The 23,028-nt window shown below is 42.1% G+C and overlaps 1 protein-coding gene across 1 annotated transcript in view; it reads left to right on the top strand.

Annotated features, from left to right (window-relative positions):
• Positions 1 to 23,028, top strand: part of TPK1 (thiamin pyrophosphokinase 1) — a 284,463-nt gene that overhangs the window by 155,359 nt on the left and 106,076 nt on the right. Inside the window, exon 6 of the mRNA XM_054385135.1 lies at positions 8,686 to 8,832. Coding sequence (XP_054241110.1) covers positions 8,686 to 8,832 — 147 coding nt within the window. The remainder of the gene's footprint in view (positions 1 to 8,685; positions 8,833 to 23,028) is intronic.

Raw genomic sequence — 23,028 nt, 5'->3', positions numbered from 1 at the left:
AGGAGCCATGGTTGAGGCAAGGCTTCCGGATCTGGAACATGATCTATATTCCTTTGAGCGAATAACAAGACCTAGGTGAAGGGCAATAAAGCTGGTGAGGGGTCTGGAGCACAAGCCCTCTGAGGAGCAGCTGGGGGAAGCTGGGGTTGTTTAGCTTGGAGAAGAGGAGGCTCAGGGGAGACCTTATTGCTGTCTACAACTGCCAGAAGAGAGGTTGTAGCCAGGTGGGGGTTGGTCTCTTCTCCCAGGCAACCAGCAACAAAACAAGAGGACACAGTCTCAAGCTGTGCCAGGGGAGGTTTAGGCTGGATATTAGGAAGAAATTCTTCACAGAAAGAGTGATTTGCCATTGGAATGGGCTGCCCAGGGAGGTGGTGGACTCACCCTCCCTGGAAGTGTTTAAAATAATACTGGCTGAGGCACTTAGTGTTGTGGTTTAGTTGCTTTGATGGTGTTGGGTGATAGGTTGGACTTGATGATCTTGAAGGTCTTTTCCAACCTGGTTAATTCTGTGATCTTTTACAAAGGCTTGTTGTGATAAGACAAGAGGTAATAGATTTAAACTTGAGAAGGGTAAACTTAGACTAGATATTAGAAAAAAAATCTTTACAGTGAGGGTGGCAAGACACTGGAACAGGTTGCCCAGGGAGGTCATGGATGCCCCTCCCTGGAGGTGTTCAAAGCCAGGTTGGATGAGGCCTTGAGTAACCTGGTCTAGTGGAAGGTGTCCCTGGCCATGGTGTGGAGGTTGGAGATAGATGATCTCTAAGGTCCCTTCCAACCCAAACTGTTTTATGAATCTACGAACAACAGAGGTTTTTAGGGAGAGTCTTTGCAGCAAAGAGCCTCTTCCTTGTGGAGTTTCCTTCCCACCTGCTAACCCTGCGAACCTGGGTCAACCTTCAGCACAGGCTGCAGGCTGGCTCCGGTTGAAGGGTGTAGGATGACAGGCATCAGCATAGTGGGGTGGGAGTCCACTGCTGGCAGGAAGGAGGTGGGTTGTGGTTGTGTTGTCCTGCTGATCTGATGCCAACATGGAGATGTGTTGGAGGGAGGGGAAGGAAGGCTGCTTCAGTAATAACTGACAGCCAGAGACAAGTGAAATGTCAAATATAAAGCTCACAATAAACAGGTTCTGCTGAAGAAGATAGGATCACTTTTTCCCTTCCCTTGAGTTGTTCATTGAGGGGAGGTTTTAGTTAGTTTGTTGGGGAGGGAGGGGGGTTTGTTTTTTGTTTGTTTGTTTGTTTGTTTACTCCTGGAGGCAGTATACAAAGAGATTAAAAACACAGCATGTGCCAAATGCAGCTTTTGGCACTAGGCATGGGTGAATATGAGGTGGTTAAAGAGATTTTCTGGACCATTTTAACATAACCTGTTGAGGGCCTGTTGCACTGCTGCTGATGCAAATCCAGGGCTTGCTTTCTTGGGGATGTGACAGTTGTCAGTGATTTGATTCACATTTCTGTGGGGGTGATGCCACAGTATACACTGTGTACAGCAGTGTTCCAGCTGTGGGAACAGAAAGGTCAGCCTGCTGCTTGTGAATGTCTTTTCATACTGTTTCAAAAGATGAGAAGATTTTACAATTTTTCAGAAGACAGATGATTGATAGTTGTGGAGTCCTTGTTCATGCACTGAATAAATGTGTCAGGGTAACAAACCAGCACACATTTTCCTCCAAAGCCTCAGTAAGCATTTAAAGCACTTTTGCCTACTCACAACAGCATCATAACAGTCTGGAGTAGGGACAAGCCCTTCACCCAGAAAATTTGAGGCAATAAGGAATTCCACTGACCCTGATCTCACACTCAGCATGAATTGTAGAGATGCACTCCAGCTGAGCAGCAATAGCAGAGTGGGAGTTGTTGCTGTGCCTACTCTACCTGAGGCACAGGGAGTACTGTTTGATCAAGGTCATATAGAATATTCAGCACAAGAGCAAGCAGCCAAATTCCGATTGCTGGGGATCCATCAGTTCACATGGATTTTGTAGATTAGCATTCTCTAAGTAAGAATTAAAGGCAATGCTTATGAAGTTTACATTTAAAACAAAAATGCCAGCTGATGTTATATGCACCATCAAATGTTCCATTTTTCTGCAGGAGAGGGCAAAGCCAAAACACTGAAATGAAATCAAGTCATTTGACTAGAGATGTAAACACAAGGTAATAGGAGAACCAAGATTAAAATGTTTCCAGCTACTCAAATCTGTGACTGGATTTTGAGATTTTTTTTTCCCTTTTCTATCTCACCAGCAAACACGCTGCTTATTTTAAGCAGGCAAAAGCAATCTGTTTGCATGGTTCTTGTCATTAGCAGAAAGAATTAACCTCTCATTTGAAATAAAGGGGGTTACAAATAGAGGAAACACTTGGATGAAAATGTAATGAAATGAACATACAAAGTAAGAAATGCTTTGTGAAGGAGCTGGAACAATATGATGTGAAGATTAGTGGAAGCAGTGAGGTGACAATGAAACTGACTGAAGATTGTCATCTCAGGTGCACAGGCAGGACAGCAGCCGTCAGCTAAGAGCTCTTGTTCCCAGGAAGAGTCAGACAGCTGAAGCAATGAGCAGATTCTAGCTAGAGTGAAAATGATTCTACCTGAGCATGGTTCAGATGCTTGCGTGTGGCTGGGCGTATCGTTCTCAGAGGAAAGGAATGCCACACCTTTTATGTAAAACACAGAGCTAGAGAGACAGTGTAATCAACTCCAACAGGCACTATCTCCCTCTGTGTTCAGCACTGGGTTGTAGCATTGCCTTATGAAGAAAAAAAAAAAGGGCTTTTCTTGTAAACTGGTCAATATTGATAGTGTCAAAGTGATTAATAATAAATGCAGCATTCACACTCTTTGCTTTACAGCAGATACTGCAATAGAGATGTATCTCACTGTATAATATACTTCAACATACTATACATCTTATTACAATTATTTTATTCTCTATATCACATTCTTCCAAGATTTTTAATTAAAGGAATAGACTTTTGAAAGGTAGGAAATTAGGAAAGGCTGTGAAAGGTGAAAAGGTATCACTGAAATGAGAAGGCGACGAAAGGGAGCTATATTGCAATCAGATTCTTCAGTATCTGACCTGTAGTTGGCATAGGAGTATCTTAGGTCTTAGCCGTGGATGGTCTTAGAGGGAGGGAAGTTTCTTCATGACTCCAGAGGTTTTGCCACTTCTTAATTACTGTTGCCTTTCTTAGGGGAGGTCTTTTTTGCCATTCATTCAGTGCTGATGGTTGTTACCAGCAGGTGTGCTGCATTTTACCTACTGATCTCTGTGAGACATAGGCATATTTGTTTGCAAGTTTTCTGTCTGAAACTGAGCTCACGTGGAAGAAGGTCCTTTGAGTTGTCCGTCCAGAGCCCTACCTTTACCCCAGGGTGAGAATTTCTTATTTGAGATAATGAGCACAGTTTTGCAAAAATCAGCTTTGTGTGCTGTCGGTTCAAGCCTTGGACTCAGCTCTTAAGTAAAAAAAGATTTTTGGGCAACCAAACTGGTGAAGAGCCTAGAGTGCAGTTGTTGTGAGGAGTGGCTGGGGTTGTTTAATCTGAAGAGAAGGAGGCTGAGGGGAGACCTCCTTGCTCTCTACAACTTCTTCAAAGGAGGTTCAAGCAAGGTTGATGTTGGTCTCTCCTCCCTGGTATAAGTAATAAGATGAGAGGAAATGGCCTCAGGTTGTGCCAGGGGAAGGTTAGATGGCATGTTAGAAGAAACTTCTTTACTGAAAGGGCTCTTAAACACTGGAACAGGCTCCCCAGGGAGGTGGTTGAATCCCCATCCCTGGAGGTGTGTCAAAGAGGCCGGGATGTGGTGCTGAGGGACATGGTTTAGCACCACCCTCGACAAAGTTAGAAAATGGTTGCACTTGATTAGGGTCATTTCCAACCAAAACAATTCCATGATTCTATGTCATGGTAATGCTGTCATTCCAAAGCTAGATATTGCACTCTTTACACCAACCCCAGGCAGTTCCCAGCTTCCTGTGTCCTTTCACCCTTCTCCTTCAATACATGTTCTTCAATCACATAGTGAAAATTATTTTTGTATCTAAGCCATCCATACCAGAAAGAGAAATCTCAGCTGGACCCATTTGCAATATTTAGCAAGCCTGCCCAACAGTGTACAGCAAAGCTGTCCATTTCAGTAATCTCTGTGAGAGTGGAAGCAAGAACCTGAGCAACTCTGTTCTGTCATGGTGGCTGCCTCATCTCTCCTTGGTTATTGCACCTTCTAAATTACAGCATAGGGGAAGACAAAGAAACACATCCCTGCATTGTCAGTACTGAGTCTTTCTTTATTCTTTCCTTCTTTTTTTTTTTTTTTTAATTGCCCTGCTCTTTGGTAGTGACTCCTAAAACTCTTTCAGGTGATACTAATGTATAAGTGTATTATTTAAAGATGACTGGATCCTATCCTTAGATCATGGAGTCATGGAATCATTTTAGTTGGAAAAGACCTTTAAGATCATCAGCTCTAACCATTCCCTAACTCTGCCAAGGCTGGTGCTAAACCATGTTCCTCAGCACCATATTAGAAGAAACTTCTCTGAAAGGGCTCTCAAAGACTGGTACAGGCTGCCCAAGGAGTTGGTTCAATCCCCATCCCTGAAGGTGCTTCAAAGAGGCAGAGATGTAGTGCAGAAGGACATGGTTTAGCACCACCCTTGGTCTTCAATTCTTTCTAAATTAAAGCTTGAGAACCTTTAAAGATGCTGTACAAGATGTTTAAGTCAGGTTATAGCTGTCCCTCCAGTCATCTAAGCCTTGGTCTTCAACTCTTTCTAAATTAAAGCTCAAGAGCTCTTAAAGATGCTGTTTAAGTTGGGTTATAGCTGTGCCTCCTGTGAGCTAAGCTATTCTTTGTAGTTATTTAGGATTTTATATCTTTTTTTTTTTTTTTTTTTCAGTAAATGAATGCCACTGGATGAAAACAAATTCCATAAGGGGAATGGTGACAGGACATTTAAGTGAGACATGGACATTTCAGCAGAAGTGCAGTGTGTTAGTCAAATGCTACCTGCTGAACTGATTAGCAGTAACAGTGTAATTCTGTAGCCTGTGTTATACAGAAAATCATAGCAGAAAAACGAATGTCCTTTCCTCACTGTAGTGTGGGAATATATAAATGTCCTGTGCTTGGGTGTTCACTTTATCTTAGGTTCTGGAATGACCAAGAGTCTTGTATGTGCTTTCAGAACATATCCATTTTCTTAAGTGCTTGGCAGAGAGCTAGTGGAGGAGTGATTGCAGGGAAGGAGCTGATTATTCTGTTAGGTTTTCTGATTTTTCTGTTGTGGGTTGTTGTTTTCTTTTTAATAGAGGTGATAGCTCTGTTAGTATGAAAAGGCTCTTGAGTTTTTTCTTGAGCTTAGCCTCTGTGTATTTTTGTTAAATAAACCAAGACCTTCAAATAGAGACTGGAGAAGTCGTGCAATGTCTGGATGCCTGTCACTACTGCCAGAACTGTCAGCTGTCAGAGAAGTGCAGAATTTTAGCTTTTCTCTCTGCCTGCTCCTATCATATTCCAGCTGGGTTTCTCTGCATACCTGTCAAATACTTGTGTTTTTCCTTTGCACAATCTGTGCAAACCCTGAAAAAATGGCTATGTTCCCTTTTCAAGTAATTAGCCTTCTTCCAACACACCCCAACCCCAAAACTCTGTTTTATGAATGCCTTTTTTTTTTTTTTCAGCAGATATACTCCATGCTAGATTTAGATTATTTTCTTACTTTTTTTTTGGGAACCAATCCACACAGTCACTGTTCTGTTGCTATTGAATAAGGAGTAGGACTTCAGGATCACTTCTGTCATACTTTCAAATACAGAAGGTTGGGGTTTTTTGTTACATCTTTCTTCAACGTGCAGTACTCTGGCAATCTGTCACAAAAAGCTGCAGTCAGTTGTATAAAGTAGGGCCTGTACTTCACAGAAAGTACACATGTGTGAATAACAGAGTAGGACTCTTCTGATTTTTACAAGGGAGACACATCCCTTTTAAGGGGACTTGCATCCCTTGTAAGGGAAATCGCATCCTGGGCTACATGAAAAGAAGCATGGCCAGCAGGTCAAGAGAGGAGATTCTGCCACTTTGCTCTGGTGAGACCTCACTTGGAGTACTGCATCCAGCTCTGGAGCCCTCTACACAGGAAGAACGTGGACCTGATGGAGGAGGTCCAGAGGAGGGTCATAAAGATGATCAGGGGGTTGGAGCACCTCTCTTCTAAGGACAGGCTGAAAGAGCTGTGTTTGTTCAGCTTCAAGAAGGCTCCAGGGAGACCTAAGAGCAACCTTCCAGTACCTGAAGGGAGCCTACAAGACGATTGGAGAAGGAGTGTTTACAAAGGCCTGTAGTGATAGGACAAGGGGCAACAGATTTAGATTAGAGTAGATTCAGATTGGATGTTAGGAACAAGTTCTTGACCATGAGGGTGGTGAAACACTGGAACAGGTTGCCCAGGGAGGTAGTTGAGGCCCCATCCCTGGATATATTCAAGGTCTGGCTCAACAAAGCACTGGGCAACCTGATCTAGTAGAAGGTGTCCCTTTTCACTGCAGGGGCTTGGAATAGATGACCTTTGGAGCTCCCTTCCAACCCAAACCATTTTATTTTATGAATGTTATTCTATCCTTTTAATTACAAATCTGAGGGAATTTTGTGTTTTCTTCATTATTACAAGTTGTAGTAAACATCAAAGCCAAACCAAACATGTTCAAAGAGAATCCCCATTCCTAGAGAGTATGGAAAGAGGCAGTGATGTGGTGCTGAGAGACATGGTTTAGCACCAGACTTGGTAATGTTAAATAATGGTTGGACTCATGATCTTAAAGGTCTTTTCCAGCTGAAGTGGTTCTATGATGGCATGTATGGGGAGACATATATACCAAGAAACTCTACATCAGTCTTTCAGTCTTTGAAGGCTGGGCTAGACTGGGCTAATATTTAAGCTTTGCAGTGCTCACAAGAACAGCATGCAATTAGATCCTGATCCTTTGCATAAGCCACCTTAACCTCTTTGTGGTTCCAGGTTAACACAGCAGATTTTCCCTATGGCCTCTCTTAGGGTGGAGGGCATTTGTACTGCTGGTTGTAAGGTGGAGAACTGGTGTTGGTGACTCTGTTAAGTCATATTGTTTTTGGAGGATTGATCCACTCTTTCAAAGTAGTCATCCCCAATCAGACAAAAGTAGTTTGCTTCTGTACTGGAATCAATAAAATGGAAAATGTGCTGTGGCTTACCTGGGAACACAAGTGTTTTCCTGGTGCTGTTTTGTCACCTGGTTAAGGACAGGTTTTGCTACCATTCATGTATTCTGTAGGCTGCATGTTAGGTCTGTGTGAGCTGTCATCTGCACAGAAAAGCACATGCTGTCTATAATACAAGAACAGCTTTTTTGGTTTAGTGTTTGCTGCTGTTAAAATGGGTTACATTGGTCCCTTCTGTCTTCTCAATTGTTTTCCTGATGGTGATGAGAAATGTGGTATAATTCTTCACCAAAAGAAGAGAGCTTAATTTTCATGCAAACTAATATTCAGCAGAATTGTAAAGCCCTAGGCCTGCTAGCCCTGGTAATAAAAGTAGAAACTGATGCTGTTAATACATCATTCCAGATACACAGAGCACTGTTATGTGGCTCCTGGGTTGAGTAAAATTTCATTTCATCATAGTGGCCCTAGACCTGAGCTCTGCTGAGCTGGAAACATCACTGGATGACCGTTGTCAAGGCAGCTTCTAAAGAGTTCAGAGCTGTGTTAGAGCTCTAGCTATGACTTACTCAGGTAGCTTTTTAAAAATACAATTACTGAACATAACTGATCCACATTACAGAAGTAATAATAATACTTTCCTGTAATAACACCTGGTGACCTTTTATCTGCAGACCCAAAATCTCTTAAGCAAATCTTTTAAATACTCCCTTTTCTCTTGTTCAGAGTCTTGATGGAGCGTGAGAGAAATGAGCAGCAGCAGCCTAATGCCATGGCTTATTGCAATCATTCTTTCTGCAGACCTGGGACTGGAGCAGGGGACACTACTGTCCCTGTCCCTGACAGCTGGGAGATGATGTCCCAGTTGCTTGGGGTAGAACCTCCTACTTCAATAGTACTTTTAATCTTGAGCAGAGCCTGCCTGTGAGTGGGATTGCTAGTATGTTAAAATGCTGTGTGGCAGGAACAAGAATGACATATAATAGTCCTAACCTGAAATTTCCTTTGTTCACTCTAGACTGTGAGGATAATACTGAAATGATGTTGAGATCTGGGGATACTAAGGCTCAGTTATACCACACTTAGCTGAGGAGCTTGGAGGTAGAGTGATAGATCTTAGGCTCTGTATATTCAGGGCAGACAGATAAGCACCTGTGAGGATGACCTGTATTTTAGGGAGCACGATTATCCATTTTAAAAGTACCACATGTGGGCTATGAATTTCCTGAGCTTTAATGCTCAGTGTCAAGAATCACATCATGGTCTTTATCACTAATGGGAGTAAATAACTGTATTTGACATTTGCTTTTGTGTAGTCAGTAGTTACTTTTTCTTCTTCTTTTTTTTTTTTTTCCCTCCAAAGTGATTCTGTTGTTGAGTTTCGCTCCAAAGAGATTCTGTTGTGGAGTCTAGAGGTCATGCCAGAAAGTTTTCCTGGTGACTGGTTTTGTTTTCTCTTTTAGATTGATGTGATTGTGGCTTTGGGTGGACTTGGAGGACGCTTTGACCAAATAATGGCATCAGTGGAAACACTTTTTCATGCAACAAACATTACCCCTTTTCCAGTGATAGTTATTCAGGAGTGCTCGCTGATCTATCTGCTTCAACCTGTAAGTATTGTGAACAGTTATTTCATAGTGAAACGTAACTACCACCCACCCTGACCCGGTACGTCTTGCACCATGAATGCTCTTTTTGTTGTGTTCTGTCAGGTCACAGCCCAAATATAAAACTGCAGAATCACAGAATGGTGGGAGTTGAAAGGGGGACCTCAGGGCACCATCTAGTCCAAGCCCTCTGCTAAAGCAGGGTCACCCAGAGCAGGTTGCCCAGAAATGCATCCAGGCAGGTTTTGAAAATCTCCAGAGAAGGAGACTCCATAACCTCTCTGGGCAGCCTGTGCCAGGGCCCTGACACCCTCACAGGAAAGAAGTTCTCCTTAAGTAAAACCTCCTGTGCTCTAGTTTGTGCCCATTGTCACTTGTTCTATTACCAGGCACTAGAGAAAAGAGCTCAGCCCTGTCCTCTTGAGCCCTGCCCTTTAGCTATTGATCAGCATTAACAAGAGCCCCTCTTGATCTGCTCTTCTCCAGGCTGAACAGCCCCAGGTCTCTTAGCCTCTCCTCCTCACAGAGATGCTCCATTCAGCATCTCTGTAGCCTCCACTGGATTCTCTCCAGTAGTTCCATGTCTTTCTAAAATGCATTGCAGAAAATGATGGGCTCTGCATTCCTTCCGTGTAGAATATTATATTATGATTTGTTTAGAATCAGAGAAACAGAAGGTATGAAGACTGAATTTGGGTAACTATAGGACTTTATCTTTAAAAAAAAAAATTAAAAAACTGTTAAGTTAGATTCCAGGATGTTTAAATTTAGCACACAGCCCTTATGCATGTTGAGTAGCAATAAGGGTGCCTTCAGAAAGAGATACAAAAGAAAGAGGTAAAAGGAAGATATGAGGGAGTTCCTGACAAATGTGTCAGGCAGAGCTCTTCTGTTGCCTGAGTGGTGCAGTCCATTATGGTGGGAATCCAGCTAGCTTCAATGAGGAAATTTATTTAAGATGTATTATTTTCCTGGGTTTTCAGGCCTCTTACTCCATTTATTGATTCATAAAGCAGCACACACAAAAGATCTCTCTGGGCTTCTGCTGCTAAGATTTAAATTAAAGTCAAATCTAAGCATCGAAGAGTCTCCTCTAACAGTGATTCATTTATTTGTTTAGAAATATCTTTTCCTGATGTCAAGGTTTCTAGAAGCTTAGCTATCTCATTTTACCTCAAAAAGCTTATTTCATTAAAATAAATAATATTGACAGCCAAATCTGACAAAATGCTGCACCACACGTGCTTCGTTGTAATTGCAGAAAAGCGTTAATAAGGTTCTGTGAGGTTATAGATTTGAATCCATGGGGGCAGAAGCTGCATTAACAACTTGGAAGCCTCATGTCTGCAGGAAAGAGAGAAGGCATAGGAACTCATTTGCCAGTATGAGGAGGAATGACTGTGATCACCAGTTGCACACCTAAATGAAGAGAGGCAGCAGAGTGAGAGGGAAACAGGGCCAAAGGATAACTGTGGTTAAAAGTGAGGAGTAACTCACTTGTGATCCATCTGTGAGTGCAGCACTCCACTGACCACTGCCATTTAATTTTAGGACATTGTTAAGAACACACTGAAAAGCTGAAATAAGATGGAGAATTCCCAGTTTAGCTTACAAAAAGCTTACTTGGACTGGAAAGACTTTTAATTATTTTCATTTATCTCTTCCATAAGTGGCTTTAAAATGCCATGCCTACAGTTGCTTTCAGAAGAGTCTTCAATGAATAATTAAAGCCCTTGAAATCTGAAAAAAAGTCATGATTTGTGCATTTAAATAGAAATGAGAGGTTGTTATTTTTTTAGGCATGCTGGATACCTTTATAGGTTTTGAGTTTAATACTGCTGTATGAGAAGCATTTGATACTTTTTTGTGGATGGGGAGGGCTCCACAGGAGACAATTTTTTCCTGCAACTCCTGGCTGTCAGTCTGCATTGCCAGTAACTGACTTCTGTAACATCAGGCTATTTCTAGCATTCAGAAATAAAGGCAGATAGAGGGGGCAGGCTGTTTAAGCAACCTTGATGCTAACTTTGACACAAAATTACTATTCATTGTTGGTTTAAACTTGTCACTGTCAGCATCTTCAGTCAGCTGTCATGGTACCTCCAGATAGTAAAATGAATTCTGCATAGTTGAGATGAAAATCAAGTGAGTAGTTTATAGACAGAAAGAAATGAGGATCCTAAGCTTGGAGGTACTCTCTTTTTGCTATGGAGTTCAATGTGATATTTGTGTCTTGTTAACAGCCACAATCATGACATTCTGTCTCTTTCCCATCTCCCTTTTGTAATTTAAAATCAAGGTAGGAGGGAGCTGAACACAGCAGGAGACCCACTGACTTTCTGAAATGCAGGTCTGGAAACTGTGCAGCAAATGAAGCAAGGTTTTGAGATTCAAATGCTAGTACAAATGATAAAGTTAAGAGCATATTGCTTTTTCTATAGAAAGTAGATATGAAACCTTTCTCTCTTGGGGAAGAAGAATATGATGTTTTGTTGGATTCTTTGAATAAAATATATGTGCAAAATATAACCATGTTTTTGCTTCAAAATAGCGTTAGCCTTCTGATGACTGTAGTGGGAGGCTAGCATTTGTTCTCTGTTGTGTGTACCTAGGCACAGGCTAAAATACTTGGATAGAGCAGATAATCTGGTAATCCCATAACAGCCTTGGGAAGGATAGAAAGGGGAATAAAACGTGTTTTTATACTTTATATAGTTTTTTATAGTTTTATACTTTATATAGTTTTTTATAACTAAAAACTGCTGAATTTTTAGTTAAAAACACAGAAACTAAGAGGAAGATGCTGTGAGTAGCTATCTAAGCATACTATATAATCTATAAAGTAATTGCTTTGAAAGAGACCTATTTCATATGATTACAATGTTGATATAGAGGGGTACAGCAGATTCTTGTAAAGAGTCCACAGTGTTGTAGGCAACAGGGTTATAGACTTGCTCAAAGTCTTCAGGATAAGCAGAGGAAGGAAGCATGGACGATGCCTGATTTGGGATCCATTGCAGACTGCTAAGCAAAGGCCTTGTGAGTGGGTTGTGTTAAGCCAAAACAGATGGGAAGAATTACACCCCATAAATACCTGTCTCAGTGGGCTCCAGGGAGAAATTTGGTGGTAGGCTGGGGTATACATCTAGATATCTAAATTTAGACAAATTAGTTCTGGTATAGGTCACTAATCAATTATTTAAGAAAATAAATGAGGTGCACCTATGGAATGGCCTGAGCAATGAGAACATAGTTTGTAACTATGAAAGTTGTAAGCTGACAGTGAAAGCTTTTCTCTCAGCAAACAACCTAAATTTAATGCTCACTCAAAAGCAAAAAAAACAAAAAAAATTCTTCAAGCAGATATCCAACACAGTTAAAATCAGTGACAAAGTCACCAATTTAAAGTCTAAAGGCTTTAAGACTTTAAATTGCTTCAGAGAAAAAGCAAATAAGAAATTGGACTGACTTAGATATTGCCAACTCCAAAAATTGTTAGTTCTCATGTGCCATGAAATGCTAATTAGGATAGGAGTCAGAAATAGACTGTATAAAAACTTCAGGTGATGCTTGCTTTGAAGCATTTTCTAATGTGATGATTGGCATTAAAAGACATTTAAAAAAAATAACAAAGAGAAAAGGGAAGAAAAAAGGAGAAAACAAAATAACTCTGTACTGATTAGCAATCATAGAATCACAGAATGGTTTGTGTTGGAAGTGACCTTAAAGACTATCTAGTTCCAACCCCCCTGCCATGGGCAGGGACACCTTCCACTAAACCAGCTTGCTCGAGGCCTCATCCAACCTGGCTTTGAACACCTCCAGGGAGGGGGCATCCACAGCCTCCCTAGGCATCCTATTCTCATATCTCATCATGCTCACTGAAGAATTTCTTCCTTATCTCCAGTCTAAATCTCCCCTCCTCAAGCTTCAATCCATTCCTTCTCATCCTGTCAATTCTAGCCCTTGTAAAAAGTCCCTCCCCGGCTTTCTTGTAGCCCCTCAAAGGTACTGGAAGGCTGCTATAAGGTCTCCCTGGAGCCTTCTCTTCTCCAAGCTGAACAGCCCCAACTCTTGCAACCTGTCCCCATAGCAGAGATGCTCCAATCATCTGAGCATCTTCATGGCTACCTCTGGACCCACTCCAGCAGTCCAATGTCCTCTTTGTGCTGAGGTCCCCACAACTGGACCCACACCAGTCCAGGTGGGGTCTCGTGAGAGCAGAATGAGGGGCAGAATCACCTCCCTCATCCTGCTGGTCACACTGCTTTTAGATGCAGCCCAGGACACAGTTGATTATATTTCTGTCTGTAGAGGGGAGAGGGAGGAGAGGCTGAATTCTTAATAAGGAGTAATCACTCTTTATAAGCTGGATATTTTATGCAGCAGTCCGTACACTTTCTGCTTGGAGTTTTGGTAATATCAATTACCATTAGAATATACTCTGGCTGAAGAGCTCTAGGCCCTTAGAGTGGTGTTTATCATGCTGGCCATGCTCACTATGGATGGCTTAAGGTTTCACATACATACTTTCTCATTTTCTGGTTGTACGCTTCTCGGGAGTACAGAAACATTAGCTTCTGTACACTGAGCATAAATTATCTTTTATCTGTGAGCTTTATGGCAGTTTGTAATACAAGGTAATAGGATTTATGACCAAGAAATGAGAAGATGTCCAAGAGTTAATGAGGCCTGTCTTTTACACTATACTGAGCAGTTCAGCTTTCCCCACGCAGGATTCCAAGCCTGGGACGTAGAGAAGAATCGCTACCTACACATGAAAATGTGTTGTAGCAGCACGTTTTTGTCAGCTAGGTAACTCTTTTGAAGGAGTGTGTGAATACTTTGATAACCCTTTTTCTTGGACACAGCTTTTCTTGTGACTACACACCTTCCTGCCCTGTGAGAAATGATGAATAATTTAACATCATAGGTAGTCATCCAGCAGCTAAATATGAGCAAAAAGAATCAGGAGTCCCATCCATTATTCTTGACTCTTTACTACCATTTCACTGAAGAGAAGTGAACTGTACAGTCTTCTGATCTCACAGCCTCCTAGTTTGTAAATGGGATCAAACCCCAGGTCCTTCTCTGAATGGGTACTGTGAGGCTCCTTTAGTTTTGCACCAAAAGCTGTTACATCCTCAGCTCTGAACTGATATGGGACATAGTATTATGACAATAAAGGCAACAGTATTCATAAGGCCTTTCATTCATACTACTATTGTCATAGAGTAGGCTGTGCAGCTAATTAGTTAATGTGGTCCCGAGCCCACTTTTAGTAGGAGCCAGTTACCAATATTGCAGACAGTGCCCAGGCAACAGTTTGGGGTTAGCACAGGCCAGTAATTGCTTAGTAAGCATTTGGAGGGTTCACTGTTAGAATCAGAATCGTTTAGGTTGGAAAACACCTTTGAGATCATGAGTCCAACCATTACCTGACTCCACCAAGTCTGGTGCTAAACCAAATTCCTCAGCACCACATCTTTGGCTCTTTGAAACACCTCCATGGATGTGGATTCAACCACTTCCCTGGGCAGCCTGTTCCAGTCTTTGAGAACCCTTTCTGTCAAGAATTTTCTTCTAATAGCAAACCTAAACCTCCCCTGGTGCAACTTTAGGCTATTGTTTCTCATCCTATTACTGGTTCATTGGGAGAAGAGACTGACACCCACCTCACTCCAACCTCCTTTTAGGGGATTGTACAGAGCAAAAAGGTCTCCCCTCAGCCTCCTTTTCTCCACACTAAACAACCCCAGTTCCCTCAGCTCTTCCTCACCAGACCTGTTTTCCAGACTCTTCATTACCCTTCTCTGGACATGCTCCAGTACGTCAGTGTCATTCTTGAAGTGAGGAGCTGAAAAGTGAACCCAGTACTTGTAGTGGGATTTTCTATCCACCTGATGCTATTCCAGGATCAGCAAACGTGTAGTAGGAAATGCGCAAAGCTTACACAATGCCTTAGAAATAATAATTAGCTTTTGAAACGCTCATATCCTTTTGAGAAGTTTATTTAGCACCAATTAAAAGTGTAATCGGCATCAACTTTATGCAGTATTTGGAATGATGAGGATATTTCATGGATGTTTTTGCAGAAGGTGACATCTAATGGCTTTAGATAGCTTCTGTATGATGAAGATAATGCAAAATATTTTTTAATAAGTCTCATCCTACAGCCTCTGCTTAGAAAAACAGATGCAACAGATTTGTACATATATTTGTTAGCTTGAATGTAACCAATTTAGATTCTCTTAGAGAAGAAAGGAAAATACCAAACCATCATTGCCAGGTGGAAAAGAACAGTCTTTCCTAAATGAGATTGTCATTGGCTCATAATTCTTAAGAAAATGGCAATGTGCTACAGCAGGATATGTTAAGCAGATGTTGGGTTTAAATTCACATCTTAATGGTTGTCTGCAAGAGAAGATGATGGAAGGGGTCTAATTGGATCATTTATGTATTTCTAATTCTGGAGTCATCCTGTTTGATTCTGAATCAATACCTGGTGTTTCATGAGTTTCAATAGTTCTGCTTTTAATTTTTTTTCAATCTCTGTCCAAATTTTTAATTGGTTTGTACAACAGCTAATGGGTGATCATCTAGGAGAATCTTGACCCTAAATATGCTCTTCCAAAGAGATTGCTGCTCTCTGTTCTTGCTTCTGACTGTTATAATATGATCTTGTTCACTATGATAATATCCATTTTGGAATAATATGCATTTTGCTTTATTGGCAACCAGTAAGGTCTCTGCTACACAGCTGATTTTCTTGGAGATATTGTTTCTTTGTGTGATGGTTTTGAGACTGTCTTTTTAATTTTTCTTCACAAAGTTCGAGCAGAGAAAATGAAAGAATGTAAATAAATCACTATTGGGTGTAAGAAAGCAAAATAATGATTGGAGAGATAGAAATGTTTAAGAACTACTACTCAAAACAAAGTCTCTCAGTCTCAGCTTGCTGGGCTTCTGTCTGCCTGCTTCTTCTTTTCTGGCTGAAGATAACACACCCCCATACTGACCTTGACAAGCTAAGTCTAACAGCCTCTCTGCTTCTTGACTCTCTGCCTTCTGCCAGGGGAGTCTGGTGGGATTCCTTCTGGCTGGGGGGGAGGCCCCTTGGGGAAAGGCCCCTTGAGGAAGAAGCACAACCCCTCGGGAGGGGGAAGGCAGGGGGCTTGGTTGTGTTTTTTTTTCAGTTGATTGTGTACATATTTGTAAATGTTGTGAATAGTGTATATTTGTACATATTCATGACATTTCATCATAGATTGTAGTTTTGCTTGTAAATACAGCTTTCATTTGCTTCCAGACTGAGCTAGCCTGGTTATTGTCAGTGTGGGAGGGGGATTTCAGCTCTCACACTGTTACACTTTGGTTGGTTGGTTTGTTTCATGTTGTTTTTCTCAGACCTGTAGGACTTTGGTTTTGTATGGGGGATTTTGCAGCAAGCTAAAACATTCCTGTCCTGGTGTGAGCCAGATCAGTGCTGGTTCTCCTCAGTGCTGTGCCTCTCCAGCTCAGTCTCTGCTCAGTGAGGCACTTTTCTGCATCTCAGAGCAGGTTTGCACAGACTGGCTGCTGCTGGCAGTGACAGTGCTGATGGGGAGAGTTAGCACCAAGGCTTGGGGTGCAGACCAAGAGCACTGCTACATCTTGTGTCTCACCTTGGGCTGCAGGGAGGAGGGAACAGGCCAGGTGACCCTAAACTGACCAACGAGGAATTCCATCCCATGGATGTCATATATGATATAAAGCTGAGGGGTCACCAGGGTCAGCGCTCTTCTTTGTTTCCTCATTTTCAATGGCTGGTGTCCAAGGAGGACATAGAGTCATAGAATGCATTGGGTTGGAAAGGATATTCAAAGGTCATTTTGTCCAACCTCTCTGCAGTGAGTAGGGACACCTCCAACTAGATCAGACTGCTTAGAGTTCCATCAAGTCTGACCTTGACTTTTTCCAGGGATATGGGGTCTGTGGGCAACTTGTTCCAGTACTGCACTATGAACCATGAATTCATCAATGCCCTTTTGTTATTCTGGCTTCTATCTCTTCCTCTTGGGTCTGGTGGTATTTTCTCTTGCACCTGTTGTACAATGACCAAAGTGACCTTGTCTGTGTAGCATTGGAAACTATTGATACCTGCTGCAGCATGTCTGTGCATCATCCTTAAATTATTCCTGAATTACAGCTCTCTGTTCAGCTGTATTATGTCAGCCAAATTTCTCACCTCCTAGGATTCCATGTTACTCTCTAAGTGATATTGCCTCTCCGAAAACATCTTAATGCCTTGCTTGAGGTGAATTTCACCAACGTTCTGTAGTAAGAGCTTTCTTATTTGAGTATTAAATGGATTTCAGTATAGTGCAGGGAGATATGATTTTTTTCACTCCCTACTTGGCATTACAGAAAATTCTGTAATGAAACTAGCAGGTATCTGGACAAAAAATGAATGGAAAACACAATTAAAATACAGCAGAGAAAATCAGTATGATTGTTCCTAGACAGAATATAAATGACAGTAAAAATTGAAGTGATAGTAGGTGATAAATTGTTATCTACTACAAAGCCAAAAAAATCAGAATGCTGAATACTTAATGATTGATCAGGCCTGAAGGGTTTATAGATTGCTTAAAAAATGATCCTTTCTGCTCACTTCTGAGTACTGACATTAGCTGAAGTTGCAGAAGGTGAGCAGCTGCATTCTGACCTCAGTTATAGTTGAAAATATATTATCTCTTACATTCAATCCCTTTATGAAATTGCTTAGGCTTTTCCAATCCCTTACAGTATCACTGTTAATTCTGTGTCTGCCAGGGCAGTTGGTGTCAGCTGTATGAATTTTCTATGTTTACCCTTACAGTTAAAAAAGGGCCTGTGCAAAGAATGATAATATTTAGTCATATCTGAGATTCTAGGGAAAATGCTTTACTAGCCTGATAAACAAGATTTAGATAGAACTATTCAGCTTTGTCATGGGAAGTGTTTTACTTTACAGTCCAAATTTTGTTCATGGTCTTTTTAGAATTGGTTACATTACTTCAACATTCTTTGTTGTAACAGGACATCCCAAGAGGAGATGGTCGTTAGGGACTAGGTTCTTAAGTGTCTTTTAAGACTGCAATGTGTCTGTCCCTCTCACATCAACTGCAATCAAGAAGGCTTGCCGAGTGTGCAGTTGGATCCAATGACCTTCATGGGAGCACAATCCTAAAATCAAGGTATTTGAAGTAAATGTGTTCCTGTTAAAAGCAAGAAAAGGAGTCTGAAAGCTTACTATTTGGCAGCAGAAGAAAGGCTCCTTCTTCATTCACAGAACTAAATTTACAGAGCTGGTACAGTGCCTTAATAGCAAACAAAAGGAATCAAACTCCTTCTGGGAGAACCATCAGAACATTAGCAGCAGGTGGAAGCAGCAGGTTACAGTGATTGGAAATACTATTTTGCAGGAGACCAAGGCAGTCGTCTGATGACCAGAGACAGAGTTGTGTTGCTTGGCAAGGGCCTGTATCCGTGTTGTTGGAGGGAGACTGCTAAGGCTTGTCCAATCCTTGGACTGTTACCTCTAACCTCCTTTTTTATGACAAGGTGACCTGATTAGTAGATGAGGGAAATGCTGTGGATGTTGTCTATCTGGACTTCAGTAAAGCCTTTGACACTGTCCCACATTATCCTCCTGTAGAAACTGGCTGCTCCTGCCTTGGGTTAAAAATTGCTTAGATGGCTGGGCCCAAAGAGTGGTGGTGGTGAACAGAGTATACTCCAGTTCACAAATCAGTCACAAGTGGTGGTCCCTAGGTCGCATCAGAGAAGTTTAGATTAGATATTAGGAAAAATCTCTTCACAGAAAGGGTTCTCAAGGCCTGGAAGATGCTGCCCAGGGAAGTGGCTGAATCATCATCCCTGGGGGGATTTAAAAGATGTGCTGAGGGACATAGTTTAGCAGTGGACTTGGTAGTGTTGTGTTAATGGTTGATGGTCATAACTCAGTGGTCTTAAGTCTTTTTCAGCATAAATGCTTCTGTGATGCTGGTTTTACATTCTCAACTGTATTTCTCCAAAAAAAGTGAACATAAAACATTAAAATATTGCCAGCATGTGACCTTATGTAGACATAGAACTTCCAGCTGTCGTTCATTTCCTTTTTTTTGAAAGCTGAAGCCTGGCAGTCACATTAGTCATTTTGAGACATGAGTCTAACATGGGCCATGATGGTCTGTGGCCAGCCTTTCAGCAAGTGCTGGTTTTGCAAACAGTCAGCAGTAGCTGCAGCTCCAGTCATGGAGTCTGATTCCTCAACACAGCTCCCTTTTTCAATGTGTATACTGTATCCAGAAACCTAGGCATCACTTGTGAGTGTTCCACAAGAAATCACAGATATACAAAGGGGGCTGAGCAGTCAGGAAGGTTTTGCTTTAGGGATATGTATACCTTTTGGCTAGTAATAGTACCAGCACAGAGTAAATTTAAGCATATGGCAAAGCAGATTCATGAAACCTAAGCATGTGCTTAAGCTCTTCATTGAATTGTGGCCCACAGATGTAAGTATAGTCTCATCTGGTGGATATTTCCAAGTTAAGATGTCTCTGCATTTTGCCATCCACATGACAGCCAGTGATGCTTCACAGGGACTATCTGCATTTCTGTGGCATCAACATCTGCTTCTGAATGGTTAATTTCATTAAAAGTTCCCATCCATTGTTAATTGAATAATGGCCTTCAATTTCAGCAGTGTCAGGTACCTGAGGGAGAGGCAGGAGCTGCACCCAGAGGGGAATCCTTTTGTTCTGATGAAAGAATAAATTATCAGACCGAATAATAATTAGGTTGTAGAATTCTTGACTAGTAGCTACAGCACTGGCAATGAAATATGCCCTTGCCTTACAAGTCTGAGGTCTTCCTACCTCCCAGCAACTTAAAGATTTTTAGATATATGCATCTGAAAGCTGCATTGCAGCAAATATCTCTCCTTAGGCTCTTAATAATGAGGTCACCTTGTTCAGTCCTTTCTCAGCTATCACATTCCTTTTGGGCAGGGAAAAGAGGAAGCTTCTCTGATTAAAAAAAAGGTACATTCTTCTCCTCTTTGTAACCACCAGCAGTTTTTCCTCAACTAGAGGAGGTACTTCAGAGTGAAGTGAGAGCAGATGAAGATCTGGAATTAGGCTTCTGTGGCAATGGTGCCACAGGCAGAGAGTCGTTAGCTGAAAGCTTGGTAAATTTCTGTGTCCTTTATGTCAGTGGAATTTGAGAACTGGGAATAAAACTGATAAGGTGTTCACTGTACCCAGGGCATCCACTGAAACTATAAATCAGCTAAAAGAGCACCCTGAGAGGACTCAGTAGGTCTCTGCAGGTTCAATATGTCTCTGCATGAAGTCCCAGACCTTCCTGTCCATTCAGGATTGCAAGGGAGTTATTGCCATGCATTGTTGGTGTGCATGCAGCCTTAACCCACCCATGCTCACTGGTTCTTGAAATCCAATGAGGAATGTGGAGAGTCTGGTATATTCCCGTTGTGCCAGATGTGTGGCCACAGGCAGAACTCTTGAGCAGCAGCCTGAGTTATCATAAGGGCCAGACTCCTTTCAGTTGTGCCCAGTTATAGAACAAGGGGCAGTGGACACAAACTGGAACACAGGGGGTTCCACCTAAACATGAGGAAAAACTTCTTTGTTGTGAGAGTGCTGGAGCCCTGGATCAGGCTGCCCAGAGAGGCGGTGGAGTCTTCTTCTCTGGAGAGATTCCAAACCCACCCGGACATTGTGATCCTGGGCAACCTGCTCTGGGTGACCCTGCTTTAGCACAGGGGAGTTGGGCTAGATGATCCCTAGAGATTCCTTCCAACCCACTCCCTTCTGTAATTCTGTGACAAACAAACCCAGCTACTCCGTGGTGCAAGATGATGTATGCCACAAATGAAGGTGTGCTTCAGGAAGTTAAAGGAAGCAGCTTATCATCTCTATTACACATATTACATCAATTTTCTGCAAGCTCACTGATATCAACTGAATTAATAACATCATTCAGCCCTTGTCACTTCTTGGTGTTTCCTGTATTTGACTTGGGCATCTCCTTTCTTACCCTGTTTGCTGCAGAACTATCAGAACATAGAATCTCCAGTATAATTTAAGAATAGGAATACCCTTCATGAAAGTCTCATTTTGATGCTCTTTTGTGCTTTAGCAACCTAGTTCCAGATCACTGTACCAAATGTGTTCTGTGTCTCCCTACAGAGGTGTTATGAAGCTATTGATTTACAAAACAGATTTTCTGACAGCAATCATAGAATCAGTCAGGGTTGGAAGGGACCACAAGGATCATCTAGTTCCAACCCCCCTGCCATGGGCAGGGACACCTCACACTAGATCAGGCTGGCTGGAGCCTCATCTAGGAAGTTTTTAAGTACTTCCAATATGGAAGCACATTGAACTGTCAAACATATTCCTAGAAAACTCTTAAGGAGATAAAACACTTAAACAGCCATTTTCTTTTATTCCAAGTCACCTGGGAAAGTGAATCACTTTTAGCTATTTAGTGTAGGCTGTTAGAAAGCACTCAAGGGTCAGAACTTAACTGTCAGCACTATGGTGAGCTGCCTGACATTGGTAATTCAATTCAAATGCGCAGCTGAAATGTTCCTCCTCCTAATTTATGCTCTTTTATGGCAAGGGCAGCCACATTCACGTGCATCAGCCCCAGCCCATGATCTGCAGACAATGAAGTGAATGTATTTGTTCATTCCTGCAGCCCTTGGAAACCCATGAATACTGATGTTCCAATCTCTCATCTTGAAAGACGGTAGGAGCTCATGTTTCTGAGACAGGCCGAGACAACCCCTGCGGTTCAGTGAAACTGGCACCCTGCTGCTGTCTCTTCCTGAAAGCCCAGAGGCATCTGCTGCTGAGAGTGTGCATATGGTTGCTCCCATGCAAACTTCACTTTTAGCTGGGGGAGTTAGAACAGGATCTTCACTCCTTGAAGTCTGGCAGTGTTTCTCCATAGGACCTTGGAAATAATGGGTGATATTAAGGCCACTGTTTTATAATTGGACATTTTTTCCCATCTGAGGGATAAAAACCCCGTGGTGAATCAGCTTCATACCTCAAGATGCTTTCTCTTCCCTGGTTGTTTTAAAAATTCTTACTTTGTAGTCATCTTGGAGAAGGGGAAATGATGGTAACCTTAAGTCTAGTTATAGAATCATAGAATTGTTTTCGTTGGAAAAAAACTTGAAGATCATTGAGTCCAACTGTCAACCTAAGCTCACAATGGCCATTAAATCGTGTCCTGAAGTGCCACATCCACATACTTTAATTCTAACACCTCAGGGATGGTGACTCCACCACCTCCCTGGGCAGCCTGTTCCAATGCCTGACCACTCTTGCAGGAAAGCATTTCTTCCTAATATCCAATCTAAACCTCCCTTGGAACAACTTGAGACCATTTCCTCTCGTTCTATCCCTTGTTCCTAGGGAGAAGAGACCAACACTCACCTCACTCCAGTCTCCTTTCATGGAGTGGTAGAGAGTGAAAAGGTCTCCCCTCCACCTCCTTTTCTGCAAGCTAAACAACCCTGTCTCCCTCAGCTGCTCCTCACCAGACCTGTTCTCTAGACCCTTCACCAGCTTCTTTGCCCTTCTCTGGACAAGTTCCAGCACCTCAATGTCTTTCTTGTAGTGAACCCAGTATTTGAGATGTGGCCTCACCACTGCTGAGAGAGGAGCACGTTCGCTTCCCTACTCCTGCTGGCCACACCATTGCTGATCCAGGACAAGATGCTGTTGACCTTCATGACTACCTGGGCACACGCTGGATCATACTCAGCTGTCTGTCAACCAGTACCCCCAAGTACTTTTCTACTGGGCAGCTTTTTAGCCACTCTGCCCCAAGCCTACAGGACCCAGCACTGGCCTTGTTAAACCTTGTACAACTGACCTTGGCCCATCGATCCAGCCTGTCCAAGTCCTTTTGCACAGCCTTTCTACCCTCAAGCAGATCAACATCCTCACCCAACTTAGTGACATCTGCAAACTTTCCCAGGTTCAATTTTTAGACATGGTCTGTAGAGTTTTATGCTAGAATGTGGTACTGTGGTATCATGACTTCTTTCCTTCAGATTATATACCTAAAATCAGATTATTAGGACTATGTGTATTTTCAATACTTTTTATCCTGAGGGATAGCTGATATACAAAGCCT

Source organism: Indicator indicator, chromosome 11 (assembly GCF_027791375.1).
Source record: "Indicator indicator isolate 239-I01 chromosome 11, UM_Iind_1.1, whole genome shotgun sequence".
Taxonomy (NCBI): Eukaryota; Metazoa; Chordata; class Aves; order Piciformes; family Indicatoridae; genus Indicator; species Indicator indicator.
This window is presented reverse-complemented; position numbering and strand designations above follow the sequence as displayed.